General features: G+C 47.7%; 1 protein-coding gene across 1 annotated transcript in view; it reads right to left on the minus strand.

Moving 5' to 3' along the window:
• Positions 1-2,231: 2,231 nt before the first annotated feature.
• Positions 2,232-27,659, minus strand: part of LOC149362034 (uncharacterized) — a 45,177-nt gene continuing 19,749 nt past the window's right edge. Inside the window, exons 2-5 of the mRNA XM_089569641.1 lie at positions 11,296-11,474; positions 10,023-10,093; positions 8,554-8,640; positions 2,232-2,439 (exon numbers count right to left, since the gene is read on the minus strand). Of these exons, the coding sequence (XP_089425767.1) occupies positions 2,318-2,439; positions 8,554-8,640; positions 10,023-10,093; positions 11,296-11,474 (459 nt within the window). The 3' untranslated portion in view covers positions 2,232-2,317. The remainder of the gene's footprint in view (positions 2,440-8,553; positions 8,641-10,022; positions 10,094-11,295; positions 11,475-27,659) is intronic.

The following is a 27,659-nucleotide window of genomic DNA, read 5'->3' on the forward strand; positions in this document are numbered from 1 at the left end:
AGGTGTGTCAGCCCGTTCAGCAATGTCACTGTATTCATCTATATCTCAGGCTGTAGTGGCTGCTGTGGAAACCTCTATGGCTAAAATGAATGAAAAGATCCGTCACCGTCACAGAGTGCATACCTAACGCTCTGGCAGCGCAGATTACGCAAGCCACGCAAATTGCAGCTATCTCTGTAATGATACCCATGCCTTCGTTAATGACCCAACGGTCCTTGTCTGTATTGTCTCAGCGGCAGGAACAAATTAGTGCTGTTTCTCCCATTCATAGGTCCGGAAATTCAGATGATCTTCAAATCACTCATGATGCTTAGATGGTGGATTCAGTTGCAGTAATCCTCAAAGGCAGCGGACCCACCATGTCTAACCCGCCTTCTCCACATCCTCAGCCGAAATCAAAGAAGCAACAGTTTGGCTGTTAGCCAAAGAAAACTATTGCCGCGAATTTTCGTAGTGATTGCTTTTTTATTCTTCAAAGCTGCCGGCACGCCGCTTTATCGCTTTTTTTTTTGTGGTGCGATACGCGCCCAAGTTTTATCTTCGTTGATCTTATCCAGGCGGAGCCTATTCTACGTTTTTCCAGGATGTTCTAGTAACTTTCCACGCTTTAACTTGAAATTTCGCGATTAGCTTTAAAATGAGCCCGGCCGAGAGCGCGGGGCATTCGGTTCCACGATCACCAAGAACGTTTGTTGCTACGTTCGACGAACTCAAATTGAAATGTATTTTTAAAACCTTGGTTGTCATGATATCGCTGGGCAGCCGCTCTGGGTTGAGAGGAGAGCAGGGTATCATGCAGTCTGTTAGCGGACTGCAGTGATAGAACTGCCACTGATGCGTTCCGGTTGACACAAAAAGAAACCTGTGTGGCTTCAGGAAGCGCTTTTACTTCTTTTCCTTCAAAATGCTCCAACCAGCCCTTATTATCATTCTTCCGGCAAGTAACCAGCATCACCTGGTGATGAGAGTGAACCGTGGTAAGCTAGTAGACGAAATTTGGCAGTGAGTGGGGCCTCCCGGACTGCAGAGGCGCATAAGTCATGGAGAAATGCATGAAAATGCACAACTGAGGTATTCAACGCAACGTCAATACCGTCTTACCACACCCCTGGCATCCAAACAGTAGCAACAGCTCTTTTCTTTTGCTTTCTGAATTCAGCTGCAATACAACAAACAATTCTGTATAACAAATTTTCTTACATCCGAGTGCAACTTCGGTACAACTTCTCGACCAGAGTGCTGTCTGTCGACACGGTACCCGTGTCCTTCCTGTATTGTTGCCTCCATGGTTATACTGCATCTTCTAGAAGCCTGATCTTATTGGCCACCGCGGTGGCTCAGTCGTTACGGCGCTTGGCTGCGTACCCGAAAGACGCGGGTTCCATTCCGGCCACGGCGGCCGCATTTCGATGTAGGCGAAGTGCTTGAGGCCGGAGTACTGTGCGATGTCAGCGCAGGTTAAAGAACCCCAGGTGGTCGAAATTATCAGGAGTCCTCCACTGAGGCGTCCCTCAAAGCCTGAGTCGCTCTGCCACGTTAAACCCCCATAAACCGCAAACATTCCCTTCACCTCGGGGTCCTCGGCGCTGAGCGGCTCTTTCGCCGCCGGCGCTCCTGAAGGCGGCAACGAGCGCCTGTCAAGTTCTTCTATAGCCATGGCCATTAAGCACACTTTCACTTCGCCAACAGGCTGGCCCCGTTGATGGTTAGCGTTGGAAAACCACGTGTCCCTTTCAAAAGCGGCGCTTTACCGCAGCCAGCGTTTTTCCTCCGGTGCTACCCGTCCGTCTAGCGCGAATTCGAACAGAGTGGCGCAACACATAGCTCGCGCACACACATACGCATACGCACAGCCTTCCGCCTGCTCGTTCTCACGGACGTCGCAGCCCCGCATACGATACATAGCTGGACATTTTCTCCTTTGAGCGAGTGTAACTAAGACTCACGAGGCAGCAAGCTGTGGGCCGCATTTCAAGAATACTCGCGTGTTTTTTACAAAAACAAGATATTTAAAACTGAATTCAGCGTATTTGTATTGTTTAACGGAAATCCGACCTCGATGCATAATATCGGAAAAAAACGTAGCAAGGACAGCTAGAGCAGTGGGAACTATCTACAACCAATAATCACAGTCGTACTCAGACAAGTAAAAGGAAACTGCACTGCTGTATGTGTCCATTCAGGGTCACCTCCAAGTAGAAAGATGTAAGCAGGGCGAATGAAACAAGCCATGACTTTTAGAAGTTTTATTATCGGCACGAATGAGAAAAAATTAATTTTAGCTGTCAGCAGAACAGCAGAATCATTAAAAGCACAGTTAAGAGCATTGGTCTTTGTCATAGAGGGCATACCTCTCCGGGCCGCACAGCTTATCGAACTCAGCCACACATTCTTCAGGCACAGAATCCTTGTACTCTCTTTTCACCCATAGGAGGCAATCTACAGGAAAAAGAAAGGGACAATTTGATGAACATCTGCCTAACTAATTGTCGGCGCGACGAAAAAAAGAATTAAATAAACAATTGATGAGAGCAGGTCCTGGTGCTAAATTTGTCATTCTTACTTCCTAGAGAGAACTGAGGAGAGGATCTGTCGTCAAGAAACTAGCGTTCGCAAATAACGCCCGACTCATTTAGTTATTAATGAAGTTGCTACAAAAATTCTGGAAGTGCGGGCAGCCGTTTTTGGCTAATTTAGGAGAGACTTGGCGGGGGGGGGGGGGGGGGGGGGGGGCTTCACTGACCCCAGCGTCTGTCAAGGAAACTTCATGAGGAGTGGAAGGCGTGCCAGCTATCGCCTTTCATGTCGCTTGCACAGTGCGACAGGAAGTCGCGAAATGTTCTGAATAGGACCACAGGACCGGCACTTACAGTTCGAGCGCCAAATATTAAGACCCAAGCAGTGCACAACACTCAAAGCGTGAGCAGTATCTTCGCCCCACTTTACGGGCTCCCAGCTGCATCATTTCCAGTGCACAATCGCATTGCACCGTATTGATTCAGGCCGTGATTACCCCACGATGTTTGGCTTGAGGATATACGTAAAACGGTTGCCTAAATGACCGTTCAAAACAGCTTACGGCCTACTAACACTCCAGAATAAATCAGCCCGGTTAGTTGAATGATTAAATGACTAACATGTACAACTTGCAAAGATGACGTTTAAAGAACTCTGCCTCTATTTTTTGTACCTACTATTTCGGTTCTCTTACCGTTTCTGTTTTTCTGCATGTTGTTTATCCTGATTGCACAGCTTGTATGTGATCACCTTTGATTGTTATTTCGTTCGAAGCAAGAAATGCGCTTCATTTATTGGTTACTTTTACTTGACTCATTGTCATCGCACTTGTAGGTTTTGTTATTCCTGCCTGTAAGTGAAACTTCTTTTGTAGCTGCTCCTAGCGTCGTTTCAACGCTCTTCTACGTATGCTTATAGTATTTATTTTGTCAGGCGCAAATTGCTGATACATTCTTATTATTTCTTTTTTTCTAGCAATTAAGAGACATATCAATTCTTTGCTTCTATGGTGCTATCAAGTGTATGTGGTGGCTTGCGGCTTTATGAAGCTGTCGGTTGTGACAGCTTTTACCGCTGGCCCTTCGCTTCATGTATATATATGGCGCCAATAAATAAAGCATGACTATTGTAACTACAGCGTGCCATCTGTGCTCGAGAAAAACGGTGAATATTCGCCTCGTGAAGAATGAACGCCAGATATCAGCGCCACTATGGGGTTGAGTTTGTCGAACATTCGTGTTTCTGCTCGTTGCTTCCTGGCTACCAGAAGGACGAAGTAGGAAGTGAAGACACATTTAACGATTAGCTAACTTCCAGCTGTGTATTACACCCATTGCTGCATATTGACGCACACTCTTCAAACGTATCTGAAGGAAACAAAAGAGAAAGAATGGAAAGGATGCCAAAGGAATAAAAGTACGAAACGGTCAGCGGCGCAAGCCTGTCGTGCTGTGCGGGTCCAATGGTTTCCACCTCGCTGTCCATGATCACAATCGACTCACTGACGCACGATTCCAGGCTTTAATAATGATGTCTCTAGTATTCTTTTACATAAGGTATAGCAGGTGTTTCAGGGGAACCCTTAAGTGATTCTCAAAAACAGGTTTTTTGCGGTACAAATATGACTTTTTCGGCATAATATTACCAGTGTTGTCCTACGCCAGAAAAACAGTGAATCGCCTTAAGGTGTGAGCTGGTTGAATAATTTTTAATAATTAACGTTTTAATTGTTATAGTTAGGCTCCTAGTTAGATTTCAACATTTTTAGCGAGTCATTAGTAATAGCAATCAGTTTTTAAAACTAAAAAAAAACGCGATTACCATTAGCGCTGAGGCTTGTAAAAATTTTACTTTTCTGACTAGTACCGTACACTGGAAAGGTTGCTTTACTGCATGCTTTTCGAATGCGCATGTATTTTGGCCCGATGTAGCCAAATTTTGTTGAGCCAGAGCGGCGAAGATGATCGCATTTTCTATAAACTATATGCTTATTTCTAACTACGGGCTGCATATCTCTAACTGCAACCAGTTGCCTATCTGTGATAGCTAAAAAGTTGTTTATTAGATTCTAACGAGCTTATTACTAGGATATTTCATCGGCTTTTTGGTGTCCGCTAACAATGGTAATATTATGCCACAACAGACATATTTTTCCCTAAAAAGCCTATTTTTTTTAAATTATTAAGTCTTCCCTGTAAAACCTGCTACGCGTGTTCTCAAATCCAAGGCCGCAGTCATTCTTGCGCCAACATGCAACTAGATTTCAGAGTGCGTGACTTCTTGGCATATGTAGAGGTGTACCTTAAACCTCGCATTATTGCTCCTACCGCTCTCCCCAATGTACAACTTTCCCCAAGACATCGACGTCTTTCATGTGATTTCTTTTTTACACCGCACAAAGTATTTTATGTGTTCAATCCCACACATGTGATATCGCTTCGGACAGGTGATGTTACGGTGGAAACGTCACGGAAGCTGCACAGGCGTCCTTGTCGCCAATGAGCGCATATGGTAGTTGATTCAGTCACTAATCCTACTACTGTCGTCGTAGGATTGCGTATGAGGCCTCCAAAAATGTCGTGTCTGACAAAGGTCATCAAGCATTTTCTCCGCAGTAGCCTGTGAATGAGCGCAGGCGCTCAGGCGCAGCGCATCTTCATCGCATCTTCTCACGCTCTCTCTATGGTCCTGGATGCAAGCCTGGAGAAGGTCTCGAGCACGCTGTCGACGGCGTTGGTTCGCGAACGTGCAGAGAAATTTACTTTCCCATATTTCCCACGCCGCCACTAAAGCCTAGTTATAATCAGCCTCACTATGCCCAATTCAGGACAAATTCCTCTCTTATATCTCTCCAATTAGCCCGATCCTGTCCCAGCTGGGGCCACCTTATCTCTACAAACTTCCTTTACGTAAAGCGCTACAGTTCACGTAAACCGTTAGAGTTCGAGATGTGGCGGGCGCCTATATCACTGCAAGCGCAGTCGCTTTGTGGAGCCGTTCTGACTGGGAAGCTGTAGTGATGTTTACCCTTCACCGTCTTTAGGTCCCCGGTTAAAAGACGAAATTCCACCCGTAGTGCCACGGCTTTATGTAAAAATGCAACACGAGCTGCGTACATACACAGAAATTTATCGTCTTTTATGGACAAAAATTTCGCTCTTTCGGGGAGGAACAAAGTAGCAACAACCAACATTCCCTCTCGTAAATAAAGAGTAAGACTGGAACCATTAGCCTTTCAAATTATATTCAAATTCAAATTCTTTCTTTATTTATCCGTTGAAAACGCACACACAGCGGAGGCGCAGGAAAATATGTCAAATACAGCTTGACACGAATCACGAGTCTGGCACGAGTCATCCCTTATGCGCAACTCTTCGTCTAAATTTCGGCCCATATGCATGCAAGCATTCATCCTTAAAAAACAGCGGAAGAAACAGACAAATTTCGTACCCACGGTGGGAATCGAATCACTGTCTAGTCTTTACATGCACCATTTACAAAGCTTTTAACAAGCGGCACAAACGACATCTAAAGCAAGGCAGAAGAGCACAGCACTGGACGGGAGGTACGGCTGAGAACGCCTACAAAAGGGAATGCCACTGCAGTTTAAAATCTGTCTGTTCACACAGTTCTCTCAGGGGAACAATCATTTGAAAGCAATATTTCAACGACACAACTGATTCACAGGGCCGTTGCATCTTTCTAGTTTTCCATAAGAGGAGTAGTTCATTCAAGAAAAACACATCAAGATATTCACCAACATATCGCACTCCGGCAAGATAGCGTATGGTATGGGAAGTCAAATAGATTGGCTTTATCGAAGGCCGTTACAAGACATCCCAGAAATTAATTGCGGCCTTGCAATTTATGACGCAATGTTCAATTGTCTCAGGAGAATCACAGATGCGGCAGTTCGCAGACGACAGTGTGCACGTTACAGAACTCCAGGTGGTCGACATTTCTGGAGCCCTTCACTAAGGCGTCCCTTATAGCCTGAGTCGCTTCGGGACGTTAGACCCTAATAAACCAAACTAAACCAAACCAAAATTCAGGGGGGCACATTGCTAATCTAACGTGCAGTGAGGCGAAAGCCTTAAGCGCAGTGTTGCTGCTTGTGTCAGTGATGTGTGGTTAAGATGTTAAGCTTCGCCTCTGAGTGTGGGACGCGAGAGCGCCTTGCAACGCTGCCAGGGAGTCCACAGAACGCCATCGCCCGCTCGACTCTACGCCTTGCTCGACGGTAAATTGTTTTTTGAGGAAAGGAAATGTATCTGTCTCGCATATCTCGGTGGAGACCTCAACCTCGCAGTAAGGGAAGGGAGGAAGATGGGAGTGAACGAAGGCGCCGTATTAGCTGGACGCGCCTTTGTTCATTTCAAACCATCGGGCTGGCATGGGGGAGTTGTTAACGTTCTCGTCTCGCGCTCTTGAGACCCTGGTTCAATTCCCCAACTCGACCAATTTCCTACTCGGTTTTATTTATTTATCTGGTATGACTAGAAATGTTAATTAGGCTAATTAGTCTTTACCATTGTTCTGATTCCATCCATCATGTCCTATCACTCAACTGTCAAGTGATGGAAGTCTCTATGAAACCCCTAGAAACGTCTAATCATTAATGATGGTTAATGATAGTTAAGCATGAATTCCACATTTCGTGATACTAGGTAATGTATGGTTAGTGATAGTTAACGTGACCTTAACTAGTACATTGCTTAATTAGCGTTAGTTAAGGCACAGGCGCAGTGCACAGTCCTATATGCCACTTCTTAACTACTACTAATTACCAATTAGTCAATAAGTGCAATAATATAATCATAAAATCACTTTATATCATTTTCTGATGTCTTTCGATTGCACCCGATTAAGTATCGATTGGCTATTTATTGGCATATGCCCATATGACGCATGCATCCGATTCGTGGACACATTTGCTAAGAGGTCTTGGTCACGACAGTATGCGGCATTAAAGGCTTTCGCCTTAAAAATGCCCTTCCTCTGATGCCAAGTCCTCACGGGCAATTTTTCCATAAGTAGTTTGTTAAAAAAAGTCTTATTGCATGGTAAAAGTAGCATTTTTCGCACTTGCGTATTCATGTCCAGGCAATCCAAAGTACATTTAGCGGTAAAGCGGAGAAAATCCGAGCTCAGATTTCAAGTAATTTATCTCAGCACCAATCGCATTGAGTCCTCTGTATTCGCTTGATAAAGATTTGCTCTCGGTCCCTGTCAATCTCATTGATCGGCCGAAAAATTTTTCGGGTACCTTCACGCAGAGAGAGAGAGAGAGAAAAGAACGGAAAGGCAGGGAGGTTAACCAGGCGATGCCCAGTTGGCTGCCCTACACTTGGCGAGGGGAACAAAGGGGAAAAAAAGGAAAAAGAGCAGCAAGGAAATGAGTTTTCTAAGTGTCCAGCGACCAGTATGTCACAGGGACAGAGGGCGCGCACTGAAAACTTAAAGATTATAGGTGGGTATGCAACCCCGAGTCCCTTAAGAAATTCAGGAGCGCTTTCACCGCTTTCCGTTGTGTGGAAGGTTGTGTCCAAGGCCCCAGAACGTTGGACTCTCTTAAAGGACGCGAGTCCAAGCGGAGGAGATAAGCAATTAGGAAACCGCGCTCTCGCTCAAAACGAGGGCAGTCACAGAGGAGGTGGCTGATCGTTTCGTCACAACCGCACTGGTCACACGCTGGAGAGTCAGCCATTGCGATGAGATGGGAATAGGCTTTTGTGAACGCCACTCCCAGCCACAGGCACCTTCAACTGCTCGCCCGAGGCCTGACTGTAACGTCGTGGTCTGCCCCTTGAGGTTGGACACCCCGCTCGCATCACTTCACCCTCTTGCTCCAACATCATATACCATTCGGTCTCCCCGCGGTGATACTTCACGGAGAACAACGGCAATAACTGTGGACATGCCGCAGAAGCTAAGTCAAAAGTGCTATGAACGAACTTGGGCCGCCAACTACTTAGCACTATTTCATATGCGCGTGCAGCACAAGTTTGACAGCTTATAATTACTAATGTGACTTACAATCGTTGCCCAGAATTGGGAATCGACCAATAAAGCAGTTCTTTCCGTTGAAGTAGTACCGCTGGGCCGCAAAAGAAATGGTGCCCTCTGAAAGGCAAAAAGAAAGACGTAGTGCTCAGTTTACAAGTTATTCCACACGTCCTGCAAAACTTACGCTCTGTACACTGTTAAGAACAGATGCGTAAGCTTTGCACGTTCGTTCGCTACAAAGTTTATGGTGAGAGCTTTTCGAAGTGTGTTTGATTAATGTTTTATGGCGCGTTGTCAGTAGCAGCTGCGCCCCACGTCTGGTGCACTGACAACGAAGAAATGAGCGCATGCACATACCGCTGCAGTCGTCGGCTTCGGATGAGTCATGCGCTCACACGCGATCACGTAACATCCCTGTACGCCACCCACGCCTCGTGCAACCTTCGTCTTAACCAATGTGACAGATGGTCATGAGAGGCCATCAAATGCCTGAAAACGTGTGAAGGACGCTGCATGAAGGTGGAAGGCCAGGGCCCGTTATATGCGGTTGGAAGCGCGCGCTCGGGTCGTTGCCAACAAACGCGCAGTCGAATAACATCCGGAAATCTGTGCCCACCCGACTATCTCTGAGCTTTCTGCACTGAGGTTCGGCTTATGTTCGTGAAAGAATAACAATGAAACACTTGTATTTGTGTTATAGACAGGTGGATACGTATTAACGCCTTGCTTTGCAATTCGGCAACCTCTGCGATAGTCCACTATAATTGACGCTAGAATTTTAGAGCGCAGTTCTTAATCAACCGTTCGTGAATTGAGCCGTGTCGCCGCCGTTCCTGCAACAGAGCAAAACAATGAATAAATAAAAATATAAACGTAGGCGCGTCTGTGCTTCAAACCCAAAGCACCGCGAACACATCAGCTTCGGTCGTCACTGCACGAGAGCACTTGGCTAACGCGGCAAGCGGTTACGCCTCGTGTTACGCTGCAACACACTCTCGCGCTGCGCATTGCTCATTGTTGAATTCTTAGCATACGGGTGCGCAAAATATATTACAGGAGGGACGACACAGGACGGAGATAGCCCCTGTCCTGTGTCGTTCCTCCTGCAATATAGTTCGCGCACTCCTGTGCTAAAATGTACGACCAACCATCACTCCTTAAAGCTTTGCTAACATCGTCTCTTCATCCACTATTACTAATATCGTCGCCAGACGTAACGGCGACCCAGCAAACCTTAGTGAGACTACAGAGCTGCGCTCAAATTTCTCATTGCAATTTTAATCCTCGTTACAATTTTTCCCTTTTTTAAGCGTTTTATATAGCATATCAGACAAAAATAAAATAAAATCGAAAATCCTTTCGGTTCGTAGCTTGTACACGCAAGAAGGCTCGTGTAACAGAAAGGGTCACAAGCATGCCGGACCGGCTGGGAATCAGAAAGAGCCTAGCGCAGAAGTACAAAACAAATAGGGTTTCAGGCGGAACGCATAAATGCTTACCTTCGCAAGGGCTGAACCCGAACGTGAAGGACTCCGTAGCAGTCATGTTAACGCAGTTATCTACGTCAGCCCTATGAAGAAAAAGACGCACGACATATTAATGACAAGTTATCGGATAGGTTTTCCGCCCCAACACACACAAAGTGGGAGGAATTAGATTAAGACAGTGCTTAGAAAGGAGGCAGCTCCGTTAAACATATTTGTCTCTGTTGGGACCGCTCCTGCGGGGCAATGTGAGACGTCATGCGCCGGTCGAGCCGTTCTCCATATAACGGAGCGAAGGCCAGTTGGTGTCGCAGCATTCGTCACTTAAGGTGCCACCTCCAACGTGTGTCAATGCAAACTGCCCATCAGAGCAGGCGATGGAATTTTACATCACGTGCTGTGCCTGAGGTAGCTGGCCTGCCAACTTAGGGACTCCTCGGGACTTAAGAGATTTGGCCGCCCATATAAAAGGCGCGGGGCGGACCCGTGTGGTGTGTGATCTGTGGGCCCTGTACATGTCCTTCTCTACTGTTCCGACCTGCCTCGGCGCTCTCTGACATCTGTAATACACCAATAGTTTGCTTCTTCCTCAACAAGTTTTAAGGAGGCGTTCCTTCCTCCTCAGAGCGTTGACCTCGTCCATAGCGTTCCTCGAGGAAAATCATCTCTCCAATAAGAGATCTTGCTATAACAGATAGCAAAGTAGTGAAGTTATTTGGCGAGCACATGCCTTCAAGTCTGCCCAATCCAACGTGTCATTCTCACTCTCTTACATTGACTATCGAAGTCATGTTGCTTGTATGCCTTAGACGATCCGATTGTATATTGCCCACGTTCTGGTGTGCACCTGATCTCAAATTTATCCTCGGGTGACAATAAGAGCTATGATGTGGAGACGATTGTTCCTTGCCATCGAAGCTGGAATCTGAAGCCTACTGTCTACCTCTTTTCCCTCCGTCAACCCCTGAGTACAAAACTTCAACCCCTCCTTCCCCCTAACAAAAATGCAAATTTTCTCAAAGAAGCAGCCGCAAACTAGTTACGATTTTCTTCCTGTATAGTCCCTATCACCACGAAAGTTAGCTATTCTTTGTGCCTAAAGTCCTTGCGCCTAAGTATAGCGCGCCAACGTGAAGTTGTCACCGGCGCGAAACAGGTGTGTGACTGTTATTACACTTCGCATGTGGCACGATGGAAAGCATAGGAGAATATATTTTTTTACCCGAAGAAAACTGCAGTGCTAATCCCATAGGCTGTATATAAAGCACGTGAGATATTGTTTACGAACCCAGGTTCTCCATTCTGGCCTTGGTAGTGATGACGGTAGATGGCGAAGTGATTCTCAGGCTCGTATACTGGCACCCAGGAAGTCAGGCATTTGAGTCTGGGATCACGGGTCGAAGTGAAGTAGGCGACGGTGCCATTCTGCACTTTTACCGCTTCCACCAAAACCTTAGTGTTCTGTTCCTGTAAAAGGAAAATTTAGAGAACGCACAAGTTATTTATGCCAAAAGCATTTTGGGGCTCGTCACAAAGAAACCCGACGTCGGCGTTGACCAGCAGCAGCGGTCCCCAAATTCCGAGATGACGTCACCGTGGTATCAAAAATTTGTGAGGGTGCGGGGAATCGAACGCATGAATTTTAGACTGCCAGGCAAGCACGCAACTCATAGGCCACAAAACCGCGATGCCTCTTGACGAACAAAGGTGAACCTAGAATATGTGTGTTGCCTTACGACTATATGCGAGTAAGTAAGTGTGTCACTAAGAACTAAGAGAAAAAATAGAAAATAAAAATAAAATGAAAATAAAAATAAAAATCTAAAAAGTAACAATGTTTTTGCATTCAAAGCACGTAAGTAGCTTTAGGAGCCCTCCGTATTTTCTTTTTGTTTCCGCTTCTTTCCTCATATCTCGCATTTCTCGCAAAAATTTGCCAAAATCATGGTGTTATTGGCTGTTAGCTTCTTACTTATGTGCTATTGGAACCAAATGTCCACGGTAGGCGTGTTCCCGGGAAGCAAAAAAGTTCTAGTAGCGCTTCCGCGCCAATTCGCCTGACATTGCTAATGGCAGATCCAGAATCCTCCGGCCCTAATACATTACGGCAGTTGAGGCAATGAGCTCATTTTACTGAGCCAAGCTACATCAATATTTTTGCGCATGCAGATTCTGTAAGACTTTTTTGCCGATATTGTTAGATCGTAACTGTGGCATCTTCACGTGTGTTTCCGAAGTGCGCGCACCTTTTATCGCCTTATCTGGCGATCCTTCACAGCTTCGATCTATCGCTATGTACACGTGCTCCTTCCTATATTCCGGCCACTCGGCTACTTATAAATACGCCCTACACTTCTGAATAAAGGTTCATTTTTCTGGTTCTACTGGTTGTGCGGCTGCTTCCCTGGTTCGGCGTTCTGCGGGCACGCTATGGATATGCAACAGTAGCGACGAGGATGGACATTGCCCATGCAGTGAATGTTGAATTTGAACAGGAACCCACACAGAACCGAGAAACCAAGGCCAGCATGGCGCACCACCTTCCGGACTTCGACGAAGGCAAAGTTAAGTGGCAACCGTACCTTGTTAAAGTGGAAGCATACTTCGAAGCGAATGCGATTGAAGACGGGTCTAAGAAAAGAGCATTGCTGGTTGCTGCGTTAAATAAGCGTACGATTCAAGTGCTGGCAGGAAAGATTGCCCCGCGCAAACCAAATGCGTTGACATATGCAGAAGTCGTCGAAGTACTGAGTGAGCACTACAGTCCCAAGAGGCACGAAATCACCGAAAGATTCAAGTTCTTCAGTCGTTGCCAAGCGGAGGGAGACCCGATTAATGAATTCCCGGTAGAGATTCGCCAAATAGCTGACCATGCCATTTTGGCAGTGCTTTGGATCGCAAGCTACAGGATCGCATTGTGTGGGGTATACGGTCAAGTGCCATACAGAAGCAGCTACTGGCAAAGCAGGACTTAACGCTACAAGACGTTGAGACGATGGTCCTTGCCGCTGAGGCTGCGGATAGTGGCATGGAACGCAGGTTTGAACCGACAACGACACCCGTGTTAAAAGTACGGGCGTATCAGAAGGGAATTCAGCCCGATGAGAGGAGGGCTGCCGAGCATCAAGAATGCGCAAGGTGTGGTAGTACAAAACATAATGACGCAGGTTGTTCCTGGTCTTACGCCCGTTGTTACCGCTGTGGACGACGTGGTCACCTCGCAAGGAAATTTCGAAGCCGCGGGGCTCGGGAACAATGCACGTTAAGGACGGCGCAAACTAACGCCCTTTCAGGGACGTAAACCGCAGTAGACGAGAAACACGAAGCCGCCCACATTTGGACTTTGGTATCTCAACGAAAAAACTGTCTGGAACCGCCGATCCGCCAAACATTTGCCTGGGGAGGCGTGCAGCTGAGCATGGAAGTCGATACTGGGTCGCCCGTTTGTGTCATTCCGCGTCAACTGTACGATAAGCATCGCGAGCAATGGCCGAAACTCAAACCGTCCAGCCTGAATTTATCGTCCTACACAGGACGCCTTGCATTAGTTAGGGAGCTTGCGCTCCAGGTTTGCCATAAAGGGGCGACAGTAAAGTGTGCGCTGACCGTGTTGGACTGTGCGGGACAAAGCCTCTGTGGTGGTGATTTAATCCAGCAGCTGAACAGCGCAGGTGTTCCAGTGGTTCGGTTTGTCGAGGACTCCGCGTCAACAAAAGAAGCAAACGAATCCAGCGTGAATATCATATTCTATGACTACCACGACGTGTTCTCCGAGGAACTGGGGCTAATCAAGGGCCCTCCAGCCAGCTTGCACCTGAAGGAAGGCGCCGTACCCAAGTTCTCTAAGGCCAGACCCATTCCATACGCGCTACGCGAGCGAGTGACACTTGAACTAGACCGTTTAGTTTCTCTGGGCGTACTGTCCCCGGTGGCTCATTCTGAATGGGCAACGCCCATAGTCACAGTGCTTAAGAAAGACGGTGCAGTAAGAATCTGCGGAGATTTCAAGGCCACGGTAAATCCAGCGTGTGCAACAGAGCAATACCCATTGCCAATCATTGAGGATATGTTTGCCCAACTTCATGATGAGAACTATTTCAGCACTCTGGATTTACGAGACGCATACAGTCAAGTGGCTTTAGACGATAACGCGAAGAAAGATTGCGTCATTAATACGCCAAAAGGGCTATTTCTACAATAGGCTTCCTTTCGGGATAGCCTCTGCACCCGCAATATTCCAAAGAAAAATGTTTTGGCTGGCCTTCCAGGAGCGCAGGCTTATCTTGACGATGTGCTCATTTCCGAGAGAGCGAGTGACAGCGGTGAGAGGCTCAAAAACGTCTTAGAGCGCTTCCGAGAGTGCGGTGTAAAGCTAAGGATCGATAAGTGCAAGTTGCGTAGCCCAGCGGTAACTTATCTTGGTCATCGCGTCGATCATGATGGGCTTCATCCGACAGAGAAAAACCTTGACGCTATCATGCAGGCACCGAGCCCCTGTAATCTCACGAGCTACGTGCGTTTTTGGGTATGGTTACGTGTTACGTTAGGTTTCTGCCGAACATGCCAACCACACTTGGTCCATTCTATCAACTGCTTGAAAACAATGCACGTTGGCAATGGAAACAGCCTCAAGAGCTCGCGTTTGAACGTGCCAAGGAAAGAAGTTTCTCGTTCATTTCGACCCTTCGAAGGAACTTAAACATGAATGTGACGCATCTCCGTACGGTGTGGGAGCTGTCTTGTTTCACACGACTAGTAACGTTCACAGGCCAATCGGATTCCGCTCGCGAACATTAACGCAGGCGGAGCGCAAGTGTTCGCAGCTCGAGCGAGAGGCACTGGCTCTGGTAGTCGGCGTCACGATATTCCGCGACTACCTCTAGGTCGGGAATTTACCTTGGTGACTGACCATCAGCCACTGCTCGGCCTGCTGAGATCAGACAAGCAAACGCTCACAATGGCCGCCGCACGAATACAACGGTGGGCGCTTCACCTGGGGGCCTACCGATTCCGGCGACAGTGCGCAGCAGGACTACAAATGCTGAATGCGGACGCCCTGAGCCGACTTCTGCAGCGGTCTCCGGAATCTGGCGATGACGGTGAGCCGCCCGAATATGTGCTGTCGCTGAACAAGCTGAACAATGGCGCCGTAACAACGCGTGAGCTGAAGGCATTGACGTCTTCTGACCCTGTCCTGGTCGAGGTCAAACAGTACATACTACATGGGTGGTCCAGGAACACAAACGGAATGGCCCAGGCCGTACTGCCGTTTTTTGACCGTAAACGAGAACTATCTGTAGCACATGAACTGGTGTACTGGGGTAATAGGGTCACAATACCGACCGAAGCTAGGGAGCGAGTGCTGCATATCCTACACGAAACGCACCAGGGTTCACCGGCAATGAAAACCGTCGCACGTTCTCTGTTCTGGTGGCCAGGCATCGACAGAAACATTGAAGAGGTGTCTGCTCAGTGCCAGCACTGTGTGCAAAATCTGCCCATGCCCGCCGCGGCCCGCGTCGTTAACTGGCCTGAAGCAGGCGAAAGGTGGTCCCGTATTCACATTGACTACGCGGGTCCGATTTGCGGAAAAATGATACTCGTAGTAGACGCGCATACCAAATGGCTCGAAGCACTGCCTGTGGCGCATGCTTCAACGCAGACTACAATTAACGATCTGCGTGACATTTTCAACAGGTTTGGAATGCCTCGCACAGTCGTTTCTGACAACGGTACCTAGTTTAGCAGTGAGGACTTCGCGTCGTTCTTGGCAAACAACATTGTGCACCTTCGATGCGCTCCATACCATCCCCAGTCTAATGGTGCGACGGAAAGGGCAGTGCGAGCTATAAAAAAATGGTCTTCGAAAAATGAGGGAAGGGAACCTGGAAGAGAACCTAATACGGTCACTTTTTAACTACCGGAGGACTCCGCAAAAGTTGAGCAAATCCCCAGCAGAGCTGCTTTTGGACCTAATACGGTCACTTTTTAACTACCGGAGGACTCCGCAAAAGTTGAGCAAATCCCCAGCAGAGCTGCTTTTGGGCGATCAAACACCCTCACGCTTGGACACATGTTTTCCTCCAGCCCTTCCGGGACCAAAAGAGAGCAACGATGATTTCCTGCCACTACCTGGAAGTGAGGTATATGCCCGCAATTACGGTGCGGGGAGCAAGTGGACACCCGGCCATGTGAAGGCGACGTCTGGATCGAGAATGGTGACAGTGGAAACATCGGACGGAGTCATCCAGCGGCACGTAGCCAGGTCCGCCCGCGGCAAGAAGCACCAGTGGTTACCCCGGCAGTAACTACAACCACCACACATCCCAGTGAGCAAGACGAAGCAACACTACAGCAACTACAGCATCCAAAAACGGTGAACCCAGAAGAAGACAGCAATGCGCGGCGCGTCCCAAATGGCACCGATTCTCCAGATTTTCCAGCACCAGATATCCCGGTGGCCCCGTTGAATACGGGTGTCGCCCAGCCTGCACTAAGACGCTCAACAAGAGAACGCAAGCCAGTGCAACGCTTTCATTTCTGAGGAGGAAGGAATGTGGCATCTTCACGTGTGTTTCCGAAGTGCGCGCACCTTTTACATCCTTATCTGGCGATCCTTCACAGCTTCGAGCTATCGCTACGTACACGTGCTCCTTCCTATCTTCCGGCCACTCGGCTGCTTATAAATACACCCTACACTTTAGAAAAAATGTTCATTTTTCTGGTTCTACTGGTTGTGCGGCTGCTTCCCTGGTTCGGCGTTCTGCGGGCACGCTATGGATATGAAACAGTAACGTACCCGTAAATATCAATCAAACCCTTGTCTGCTCACGGGTATGCAAGGTAGTCAGCGTCGACCGAAGCAGCTTTGTCCAGGCGCGCATGCCACCTTTCTTCATCATACTGTGCAACCGGCTCACAGAACATTTTAGCTGTGGCTGCTCTTTTTCAGAAAATGCGATGCTTTTAACAAACGCAGGCATACTGGCGTCCAAATTTACCGGACCGGTTGGGCGCCTACTGCGCATACGCAGTAGTCTGGCAAGATCGCATACCTGGCGCTAAGCTACTAAGCCTCAGGTACATAGATGACAGCGCAGCGAGTTCTGCAATAAAAAGAAAATTAGCAGGAGACTTCAGCTCCACCTTAAGTGTATGAGACGATATCGTTCATCGTTATTTCCTACTCTCTTTCTTAATTACTGTTTCTTTCAATTGCAGGCATTAACTAGCGTACATCGTTAGGCATACACGTCATACACAACAAGCCACACTACTTCGCTCTTTTAGTAAGTGGAATAAACGTGCTACCATGACCTCGGGGTAAGGTTTGTCACTCGCAACCGAAGGCCCATGGCTCGACTTGCGAACTAATTACCCCAATTTTCTTTTGAAAATAACTTTACGTGTTCAGTTCATAGAGCACCGGAAGCGAAATTAAGAGGTCGCGAGTTCTGATCCCATCGGCGGCATATGGTTTTCTTATTCTTTCTAATCAATTACCTTCAAGTGATGAATAAATTAGGATTTTAATCTTACATTGATCAAGAACACAAATAAAAACATTGTATTGAAAAGCTCCACTATGCTCTTTGGTTTCGGTGGTTGTTCGCTTCCTTCAGGTGTTTGATAACTAGAAACTCATTTGCCTTTCCTTGTCTTCTCAGTGGCATTTCAGTCATGGTACGATATCATACTCGCAATTTAATTTGAGTTTTAATCACTTTCGTTCCGCAGCTCGACGTGAGACGTCACAACCTTGTCGACCAATCCTGTATTAGTGTGACAACGTGCACGGCTTTTCCTCCGAATGTCCTCTCTAACGCTATGACATTAAAAGTGTTTAGTGCAACGCTAACAGACCGTAATAGACCAGAGTGGGTTAGGGAACAAACACGAATTGGATATATTCTAGCTGAAGTGAAGACGAAGAAATGGGCAAGAGCTGAGCGTATAATGTGAAGGAAAATAGCCGATAGTCTCTTAGAGCTCCAAAGTGGATTACGAGCGAAGCCCCGCTTAGCAGAGCACGGAAGCCAGTCAGGTGGGAGTTGGAGATTACAAAGTTTGCCGTGGTCTGGTCGTTGCAGCTGGATTAGGACAAGATTAGCTGGAGGTGAATGCGCGAGGCCCTGGCCCTGCAGTGAATGTGGTTAAGCTGGGGAGGGTTGTTATTTTTGTGGTGATGATGTCTCCGATTTGCTGAAACTCTGCTGACTTAACTGGCCTTATCTGTCTGATCTCTCTTCATGCCATAGAAGGGCGGTGAAAACCTCGGGTAGCAGCTCGGCGAAAGTACCAGGAAAGGGAAACGGGGCTGGTGTTCACTACAGCGCCGCGTGCTGCTGCATGGAGCTGGGTGGGCTTTATGGCTTCTTGGTTCTGGTTTAACCAGGTAACCTTAGGTTTAACTTGCCGCGAGCCATAAGAAACCTTTTCAGAAAGTCTTTTAGGCTTTCTGAAAATCGTTGCGACCAGCTTCAATCTAGTTCTACCATAACGTGCTAAGGTTCACCAGTTAGAATGTGCACTATTAGGCTTCGGTTAATGAGGTTAATCATTTACATGGTTGAATACCGGTCCGCTCTTGTTGACGCAACCTCGACAACGCATCCGGTTACCTGTAAAACTGCGCGTTTAAATGATGCAGCGTTCACAAACTGTTAACTCGCAATCCGATGGTGCTTCCAAGAGCGCCTTCTGGCACTCACTGCTTGACGCATCTCAGCAGTTCTTGTGTGTCGCTTCCTATGACAAGGTTTGCCGAGCCGTCATCATGTAAAGATTCGTTTATACTCTCGGTATAATTACCATGTGTTAAAATGCCAGTTGTTGCTTGACATTCAAGATAAGAGGACGTTGTACCTCAGCGACGGGTAGCGTTTACGAACAGCTGATCGGCAGTTTTTCTCGCGTTTTTTAAGCAAAACAATTTCGCGACGAGTCCGCGGATGTTACTGCGTAGCATGTAGAAACTCTACATTGTTGTTTTGGTAATGGTGGGGGTGGTGGTAATAGCTGCAGTACTAGTAGTAGAAGTAGTAGTGGTTAGAAGTGGCAGTAATGGTAGTATTATTAGCAGTGGCAGCAGCAGTTGTAGGATTAGCAGCAGTACATGTAGTAGCAGTAACAACAGTAGTTGCAGTAATTTCTTGAATGGTAGTACGAGCAAACAGGACACCAAGAAGGCATACACACTCACAAGCAGTCACAAAACTGACCCTTTTACTATCCAAAACGCGTATATGCACAAGGCAAGTAAAAAGAGAAATCAAAACATTGCAAAAAGCGCAACCATATGTAGCAAAGAAAGTAAGCAATGCACGCTGAACTCATACAGAAGCATATTCGCGGAGGCAACCGCTGTACACTCCAGATTGATTTGAAGAAAATAGTGCCAGAGCATGCAAACTACGATCAGACAAGGACGAGACACAAAGCGCTAACTCACAACTAATTTTATTGAAACCAGACAGCGCCTTTATATGGCGAAGTGTCACTGAAAAAAGGAGGAGGGCAGGAAAGGTAAAGATATCGAAGCGACCATCACAGCGAGCACACATGAGCAAGCGGTAACCAAAACAAAAACGAAAAGTTAACAAAGATTATTTAAGGGCGGCATCTAAAAATTCGAACTCGGACGAAAAAAGTGAACCAGATGGGGTGCTGACACACCTATTGCCAAGTTTCCTTATGTGAAAAGCCTCCAGACATTCACGTGCCTTCTTATCTGCGCTTTTGCCAAGAATCTTCGTCTAATTCAATCGTGCCTCGCATCCGTCGCAACCCATAATATGCGCTACCAAATGTGCATATTTATCCTTTAAATCTGATAAATTTCGGGCATGTTCCCCCAAGCGCTCGTTGATGCAGCGCCCAGTCTGGCCAACATAGGTCTTCCCACACGTTAAGGGGGTAGCATACACCACTCCTGCGGAACACATGATGAATGGAGAGTCGTGCCTTATCTGGCAACCTCGCTTTCTTGAGCTGCAAATACGGGGGCACAGCTTTTCAGCTTGTAGGGGCGGAAAAAACGACTCTCACCCCATGCCTGTTGGCCACTTTCTTCAAGTTTTGAGCAGTTTTGTGCAAGTAAGGCACCACCAACCGCTTCTGTGACCTGCAACGATCCTCTTCGGAGTTTCTTCGTGTTCATTGCTTAAGTTTTTTAGAAGGGTCTCGACAGCAGTCAACACTGAGCAGGGGAACCCAGCCGGCGAAAGCCGGCTCACCTGATTCTGGAAGCCAGCCTGCAACCGATGCGGGCAAGACTTTTTCAAAGAAGATTCCAAGCATTGCGACGCTATTGCTCTTTTCGCCGTCTTTGAGTGCATAGAATCATAAGGCAAAAGATCTTTCTTCACGCGCGGGTAATAGCCCCAGCAAACATGTCTCTCAAGAAAGGTTAGTTTTAGATCTAAAAATTGTAAGACGTTAGTGTCAGGAAGTTCATGGGTGAATGTGAGCCCAAGTCCATGTTTGTTAAAAGCATTTAAAGCTTCACCTACTGTAGAGGGGTAGGTGAAGGAAGTCTGCTTTTTTTTCGGCATTCGGCGGCTCGGTTCCCCTGCTCAGTGTTGACTGCTGTCTGCGAGACCCTTCTAAAAAAACTTAAGCAATGAACACGAAGAAACTCCGGAGAGGATCGTTGCAGGTCACATAAGCCGTTGGTGGTGCCTTACTTGCACAAAACTGCTCAAAACTTGAAGAAAGTGGCCAACAGGCATGGGGTGACTGTCGTTTTTACCGCCCCCAAATAGCAAAAGCTGTGCCCCCGTATTTGCAGCTCAAGAAAGCGGGGTTGCCAGATAAGGCACGACTCTCCATTCATCATGTGTTCCGCAGGAGTGGTCTATGCTATCCCCTTAACGTGTGGGAAGACCTATGTTGGCCAGGCTGGCCGCTGCATCAACGAGCGCTTGGAGGAACATGCCCAAAATTTATCAGATTTAAAGGATAAATATGCACATTTGGTAGCGCATATTATGGGTAGCGACGGATGCGAGGCACGATTGAGTCAGACTGAGATTCTTGGCAAAAGCGCAGATAAGAAGGCACGTGAATGTCTGGAGGCTTTTCACATAAGGAAACTTGGCAATATGTGTATGAGCACCCCATCTGTTTCACTTTTTTCGTCCGAGTTCGAATTTTTAGATGCCGCCCTTAAATAACCTTTGTTAACTTTTTTGTTTTTGTTTTGGTTACCGCTTGCTCATGTGTGCTCGCTGTGATGGTCGCTTCGATATCTTTACCTTTCCTGCCCTCCTCCTTCTTTCTTCAGTGAAACTTCGCCATATAAAGGCGCTGCCTGGTTTCAATAAAATTAGTTGTGAGTTAGCGCTTTGTGTCTCGTCCTTGTCTTTTCGTGGTTTGCATCCTCTGGCGCTATTTTCTTCAAATCAAGTATGCACCAACTCGCCCAAAAAGAAGTGTTACTCCCGATTGAGGAATATCTAAGAAAGCGCTTCCTTTTTCGTTAACGCCACCGGTGCATTCGTAATACGTCCACTACCACTTCTTGCAATGCGAAAGGGTTCGACTAACTCTCCCGTGAGCTTGTCGTTATACCTAAGCACAACGTCTATTACTACGGAAGCATCATTCCCATGGGTAAACGCCAAGCAAGATCTTGCGCTGTTTGTGAGTTACGGATGTTTATTTGTTTGTGTCAAGTGAAATAAATAACTTGTAAAAATTGTATTGTAAACTCTGTCCCATCATCATGCCATGATTGACTGCGCCCGCCCTCACGTCGAACTTTCCGTGCCATGCGCTCTGCCATCCGCCGCTGCGTTTGATGACGTGGGTCCTCGTGCTGTTCCGAAACTCCATGTCGCTCAGGCCACTACTATCCCACCCGTTAGCGCTGTGCTCGTTCCTCTGTCTGCCGCTTCTACCGCCGACGCCACCGTTCTCTTCTTACCTTCCGACGTTGCTTTCTGCCGCCACCGTATCTCACTGCCCTTCGCCGTGCTTGACTTGCGCAATGGTGCCAGCACACTTCTCGTCTTCAATACCCTTTCTTATCCCGTTATATTGCTTTGTGGAGAGTGCGTTGGCCATTTTGAGCCTGTGGACTTACTATTTGACCTCGACGCTAACGACCGTTCATCTGCTTGCGAAGTTGATGCGTCGAACGCTACTAATGTGGCTTCCGACCCGCTTCAGTGTGATCTTCTCGCCTGTTCTGTTGATACTGCCCTCTTGCCACGCCGCCGCGAGCAGCTTCTTGAGCTGTTGCACCATTTTTGGTCTTCATTCGACACGCCGCAAGCCTCTTTGGGCCCAACGACGGCTGCCTCCCACCACATCGACACAGGCATTCACCCGCCTCTGCACTAGCGCCCATACCGTGTGTCACCTACAGAGCGTCGTGTCATAGCCGAACAAGTCGAGGACATGCTCCACCGCGGTGTTGTTCAAGAATCAAGTAGTCCCTGGTCGTCTCCCGTTGTCCTTGTCAAGGAAAAGGATGGGTCTATACGCTTCTGCGTGTATTATCGACGTCGCAGCAAAATCACACGCCGGGATGTGTATCCACTCCCACACATTGACGATGCAGTGGACTGTTTGCAAGGCGCGGAATTCTTTTCTTCGCTTGACCTACGCTCCGGATATTGGCAAGTTCCCATGGCTCCAGCTGATCGCCCAAAGACCGCTTTCATCGCTCCGGATGGGCTTTACAAATTCAACGTTATGCCGTTCGGCCTTTGTAACGCCCCAGCAATATTTGAACGAATGATGGACAACGTGCTGCGTGGCCTCAAATGGAAGACCTGTCTTTGTTATCTGGAAGACATCGTGGTTTTCTCTCCTGATTTTCTCACCCATCTGCATCGTCTCCGGCAGGTGCTGACCTGCATTGCTCGTGCCGGCCTTCAACTGAACCTTAAAAAATGTCACTTCGGCGCCCGCCAACTCACTATCCTCGGCCACGTCGTGTGTAAAGATGGTGTTCTCCCCGATCCTGAGAAGCTGCGCGCCGTTGCTGACTTCCCGAAACCGGCCTCTCTCAAAGAGCTGCGCAGCTTCGTTGGCCTACGTTCCTACTTTCGTCGTTTTGTACGTAATTTTGCTACAGTCATCGCCCCACTAACAAAGCTCATGAATGGACCCGCTACCTTGGCCTCTTGGACACCGGCCTGCGACGAGGCCTTCGCGAAGCTCCGCGAAGTTTTGACATCACCGCCCATACTTCGTCATTACGATCCCGATGCTCCAACGGAACTCCGCACTGATGCCAGTGGTGTCGGCCTCGGTGCGGTACTCGCCCAGCGCAAGCATGGGTTTTCTGAATACGTCGTCGATTATGCCAGCCGCGCCCTCACGACAGCTGAGTCAAACTACTCCGTTACCGAGAAAGAGTGTTTGGCAATCATCTGGGCGATCACCAAGTTCCGTCCTTACCTGTACGCACGCACGTTCGACGTTGTTATTGACCACCACGCCCTCTGTTGGCTCGCTACGCTCAAATATCCGTCGGGCCGTCTCGGACGCTGGGCCTTGCGCCTTCAGGAATATGATATCCGCGTTGTGTACCGCTCGGGCCGCAAGCATTCTGACGCCGACGCTCTCTCTCGGTCGCCGGTGTCCCTGACTACCGTTCCCACACCAGACCCTTCCCTGACCGCTTTCACAGTGTCAGATATGCCTTCCGAGTAGCGCCGAGATCCTTGGATTTATGCCCTGTTCAATGTTATCAATATCCCTACCATGGCTGCATATCCGCGAGCTCTCCGCCGCCAAGCTTCCCATTTATCCGTCCGGGATGGTCTCCTTTATCGCCGAAACTACAACCCCGACGGCAGAAAATGGTTACTGGTTATCCCACGCCATCTCCGCTCCGACGTTTGTGCCCATCATCACACTGACCCGCAAAGTGCTCACACTGGTGTTCTCAAAACATATCACCGGCTCCGTCAACGCTACTACTGGCGTGGAATGTACAATTTTGTTCGCCGCTACATTCGATCGCGTGATGCCTGTTAGCAACGAAAGGATTCACCTTGTCACTCGGCCGGTCCCCTGAAACCTTTACCATGCCCCGCTCGCCCCGTTGACCGCATCGGCATCGACCTTTATGGCCGACTTCCCTGCACTCCGGCCGGTAACCAATGGGTAATCGTCGCCGTCGATCACCTGACCCGTTATGCCGAGACAGCCGCCCTTCCCACGGCGACGGCTCGTGTGATGTCGCTTATTTTATTCTACACCACTTCGTCCTCCGTCACGGCACACCTCGGGAGCTCCTCAGTGACCGGGGCCGTGTATTTTTGTCAGAGGTAGTTCAAGAGCTCCTTTCAGCATGTCAAATCATACACCGTGCGACTACTGCCTACCATCCGCAAACAAACGGCCTCACGGAGCGATTCAATCGCACTCTGGGCGACATGCTCGCAATGTACGTTGCGTCTGACCATTCCAACTGGGATCAGGTACTTCCGTTTGTGACTTTTGCCTATAATACCGCCCATGAAGCGACGACAGGTTTCTCCCCTTTCTTCGTCTTATACGCCCGTGAACCATCCTGTACCATCGACACCATTTTACCCTACCGACCAGATCCGTCTGAATACACAACTATCTCCGACATTGCCCACAAGGCTGAAGAGTGCCGTCAGCTGGCCCGAACGTTTACTTCCGGCACACAAGGATATCGCAAAGACGTGCACGACAATGCCAGGCCTCCTCCGGCGTTCTCCACTGACTCTCTCGTTTGGCTTTGGGTTCCTGCCGACAGCAAGTTCTCCATCAAGTACCATGGCCCTTATCGCGTCATTCAACGCACGCCTCCTGTCAACTACCTCACTGAGCCAGTTACACCTTCCTCGGACCACCGCCGTCGTGGTCGTGAGGACGTCCACATTAGCCGCCTCAAACCGTACTACAACCCGCCTGTCGTTTCTTCGCCGTAAGTCGCCAGGATGGCTATTCCTTCTCGCCGGGGCCATTGTAAGAAGAAGAAGAGGACATCTCCGCGGTACCGCACTTCGTCGTCTTTGCTGGTGGTTCAGGCGCGATTCTCGTGCTGGAGCTGCTTCCTTCGGTTGGTTCTGCCGTCTTGCTACGACCTGACCGCTGCGTGCGTTGGTCGCCGTGACCCACTAATAAATCCACTGCTCACTATAAACAAATCAAATAAATATCCTTGACTGGGATTCGAACCCGGGGCGGCACGAACTGATCAGCTTCACTGACCACTGCGGGATGCACTGGGCTACCACCGCTTTTTTTTTCAACATGGTATTTATTACAACGGCACGGTGTTTTATGCAACTGAGCTATTTACACACATTAAGAAAAAGGGGCAAATCAACACACCTAGCCAACGAAGCACGAGAAATTAGCCAATTCGGAGCGCAGAGGTAATACAACATAACACGACACCATCAAAGCAATAAAGAACTACAAGAAAGGCTATGAACAACTCAACACTAAGAGTAAGTACCACTCCAGTTCATACTCGGTCCGGGCATACAATTGTTTTAGCTGCACAATCATTCTACAGAAATGGTGTATAGCATAAACAACATATTCACAATGTCGGCTCATCATGCGTGTTTTCCACAGGCTGTGTAATCCAATTAAAAACAACTTGTCTAGCAGTTCATCAACAAATCGTAGTGGAGCGAGAAATCGTACAGATTTCCGCATCAACTTAAGTATTTTCTTTAATATCCAATGCATGATGTCCCAGAACAGTATTGCACCTGTACAATTATTGAATCAATGCTCAATCGCTTCAGGAGAGACGACGGTTAGCCGAAGACACTAAAATTCCTCTTTTTCTCTGGCTATGTTTTAAGCGGTAATGCCTGAGTGCGCAACTTGAAGAAAAATTTTTTCTACATGGCGAGAGGAGCGATTAAATACTCCCTTGATTACGTCATGCCGTGGTAAACCAATATACACAGAGCGATACATTGGCGCAGAGAAGAGCATAAAGAGTAAGTACTTCTACAACAGTTTCCTCGACACCGAAAAATAAACCCAGGGGAGAAATGGACAAGTAGGAAACGAACAACCAAATAGAGCTCATTCATGGATCAGAACAAACGCAGACGATGAGAAACAACAGAGGACACAGTGAGGCTCAGTAAATCAAGAACTAAATTTACTCGCAAGAATGCAAGCATTGCTCGGTGTGTAGTGTCTCGGAAAAATATGAAACGTGAAACTATTTGTCATACATACAGATTGACTAAACCAATGCCGCCAGCACTTGCAGGCTAGAAAAGGTCATACGCCGCATTAATTGAAGAGACGAATCCGACGCAAAATTCGCGAAACTTTTATGGAAACCGTGGATATGAAGTGTTGTGCAAGGAATAATTTCTAGTACATAAAAATTTTAGTGTCGAGAAACAGATTGCGTGCGGTCGCCCTGCCAAAAATCGAGAGACCATGGGAGAGAATAGTATGAGCATAGCACTGGTGAGTTGGCTCACGGTCTTTCCAGTAATGTGAACAGTGCTCATAAGCACTCGTAGGAAGGCCAAGGTACTTTGGTGCCGTACGTGTCTATTGCAGCCGAACACACCTCGTGTTCGGCTCTCGCGCCGCGCATTGCGCAACGTCTTCATCAATTAATACTACTCTGAACTAATATTCGCGCTTTGAGCTACATGGTGGTAGTGACAGAGAGTTGTGGGCTGCATGAGTTGACGTGGACATCATTGTAGCGGAAACACAATACGCTTTGGCGGTGACAACATTGCTGCAGAAACGCGGCGCTGGAGCGTAGGTCGCTGGCGTACATTGCGTAAATTACCACTCAGGATGAAAACGTTCAAGACGCGCATAACTGGCTCCCTAGGTCAGTGGACACCTCAGTCGTGCTTTGAGGTACGTGGCGAGGTTTCCACGTGCAAAAAACGGTGCTTCCACTCAATATTTTCTGCTTAGCAATGCTAAACGACCAAAATGATTTTCCTCCAACATTGGTAAACAATGTCAATAGCGTCTTCACATTACTCGAGTCATACTAATAACGTACTACTACTACTAGCAGTAAAAATTAATTCATTCGAACTTTTTCACAACAATTTTACTTGTTTCATTCTTCATAACTACTATAGGACTGCCAGTACCTCTGCAATGAAACAAACTCTATGTATACCATTACTTGCCTATCGCCGCTATAGTTCTCGGATCTGCCTTTTTCACAAAAGCTACTTCCATAACACCCACCTGCGCAATGAACTATTCTCTAATCAGTCCTGTCGATCTGCCCACATTGGCCTTCCTCACAAAGTTAGAATTATTTCTTGTCACACTGATTCCTGTACCGACAGTTCTATTCCACGTACATCACAGGACTAGAACCGCCTTCCCGGAATTATCGCTGCCATTGAAGACAATCAATGTTTTAAAATGCACTAGATAGCATTGCATGATTAGGAGCCTTACAGAATGTATTTTTATTTTGCTGATTTTCTTCCTTTTGTTTTATGTGTTTCCATTTACTAACTCGCCTCTTTCATGCCAAATGCCCTTGATAGCATTAATAAATGAAATAAATGAAAAAGTCGCAGCTGTAATACTAGAAACCAACCACATGAGTTGTAGCGCAAGCTTTTACGTCTGGTCTCCAGTGGCTTGTATGTCATATGCGGCAAAAATAAGGACATTATCATTAACTAGGTTGAC

Source organism: Amblyomma mixtum, chromosome 2 (genome assembly GCF_055824585.1).
Source record: "Amblyomma mixtum isolate Tamu chromosome 2, ASM5582458v1, whole genome shotgun sequence".
In the NCBI taxonomy this organism is placed as follows: domain Eukaryota; kingdom Metazoa; phylum Arthropoda; class Arachnida; order Ixodida; family Ixodidae; genus Amblyomma; species Amblyomma mixtum.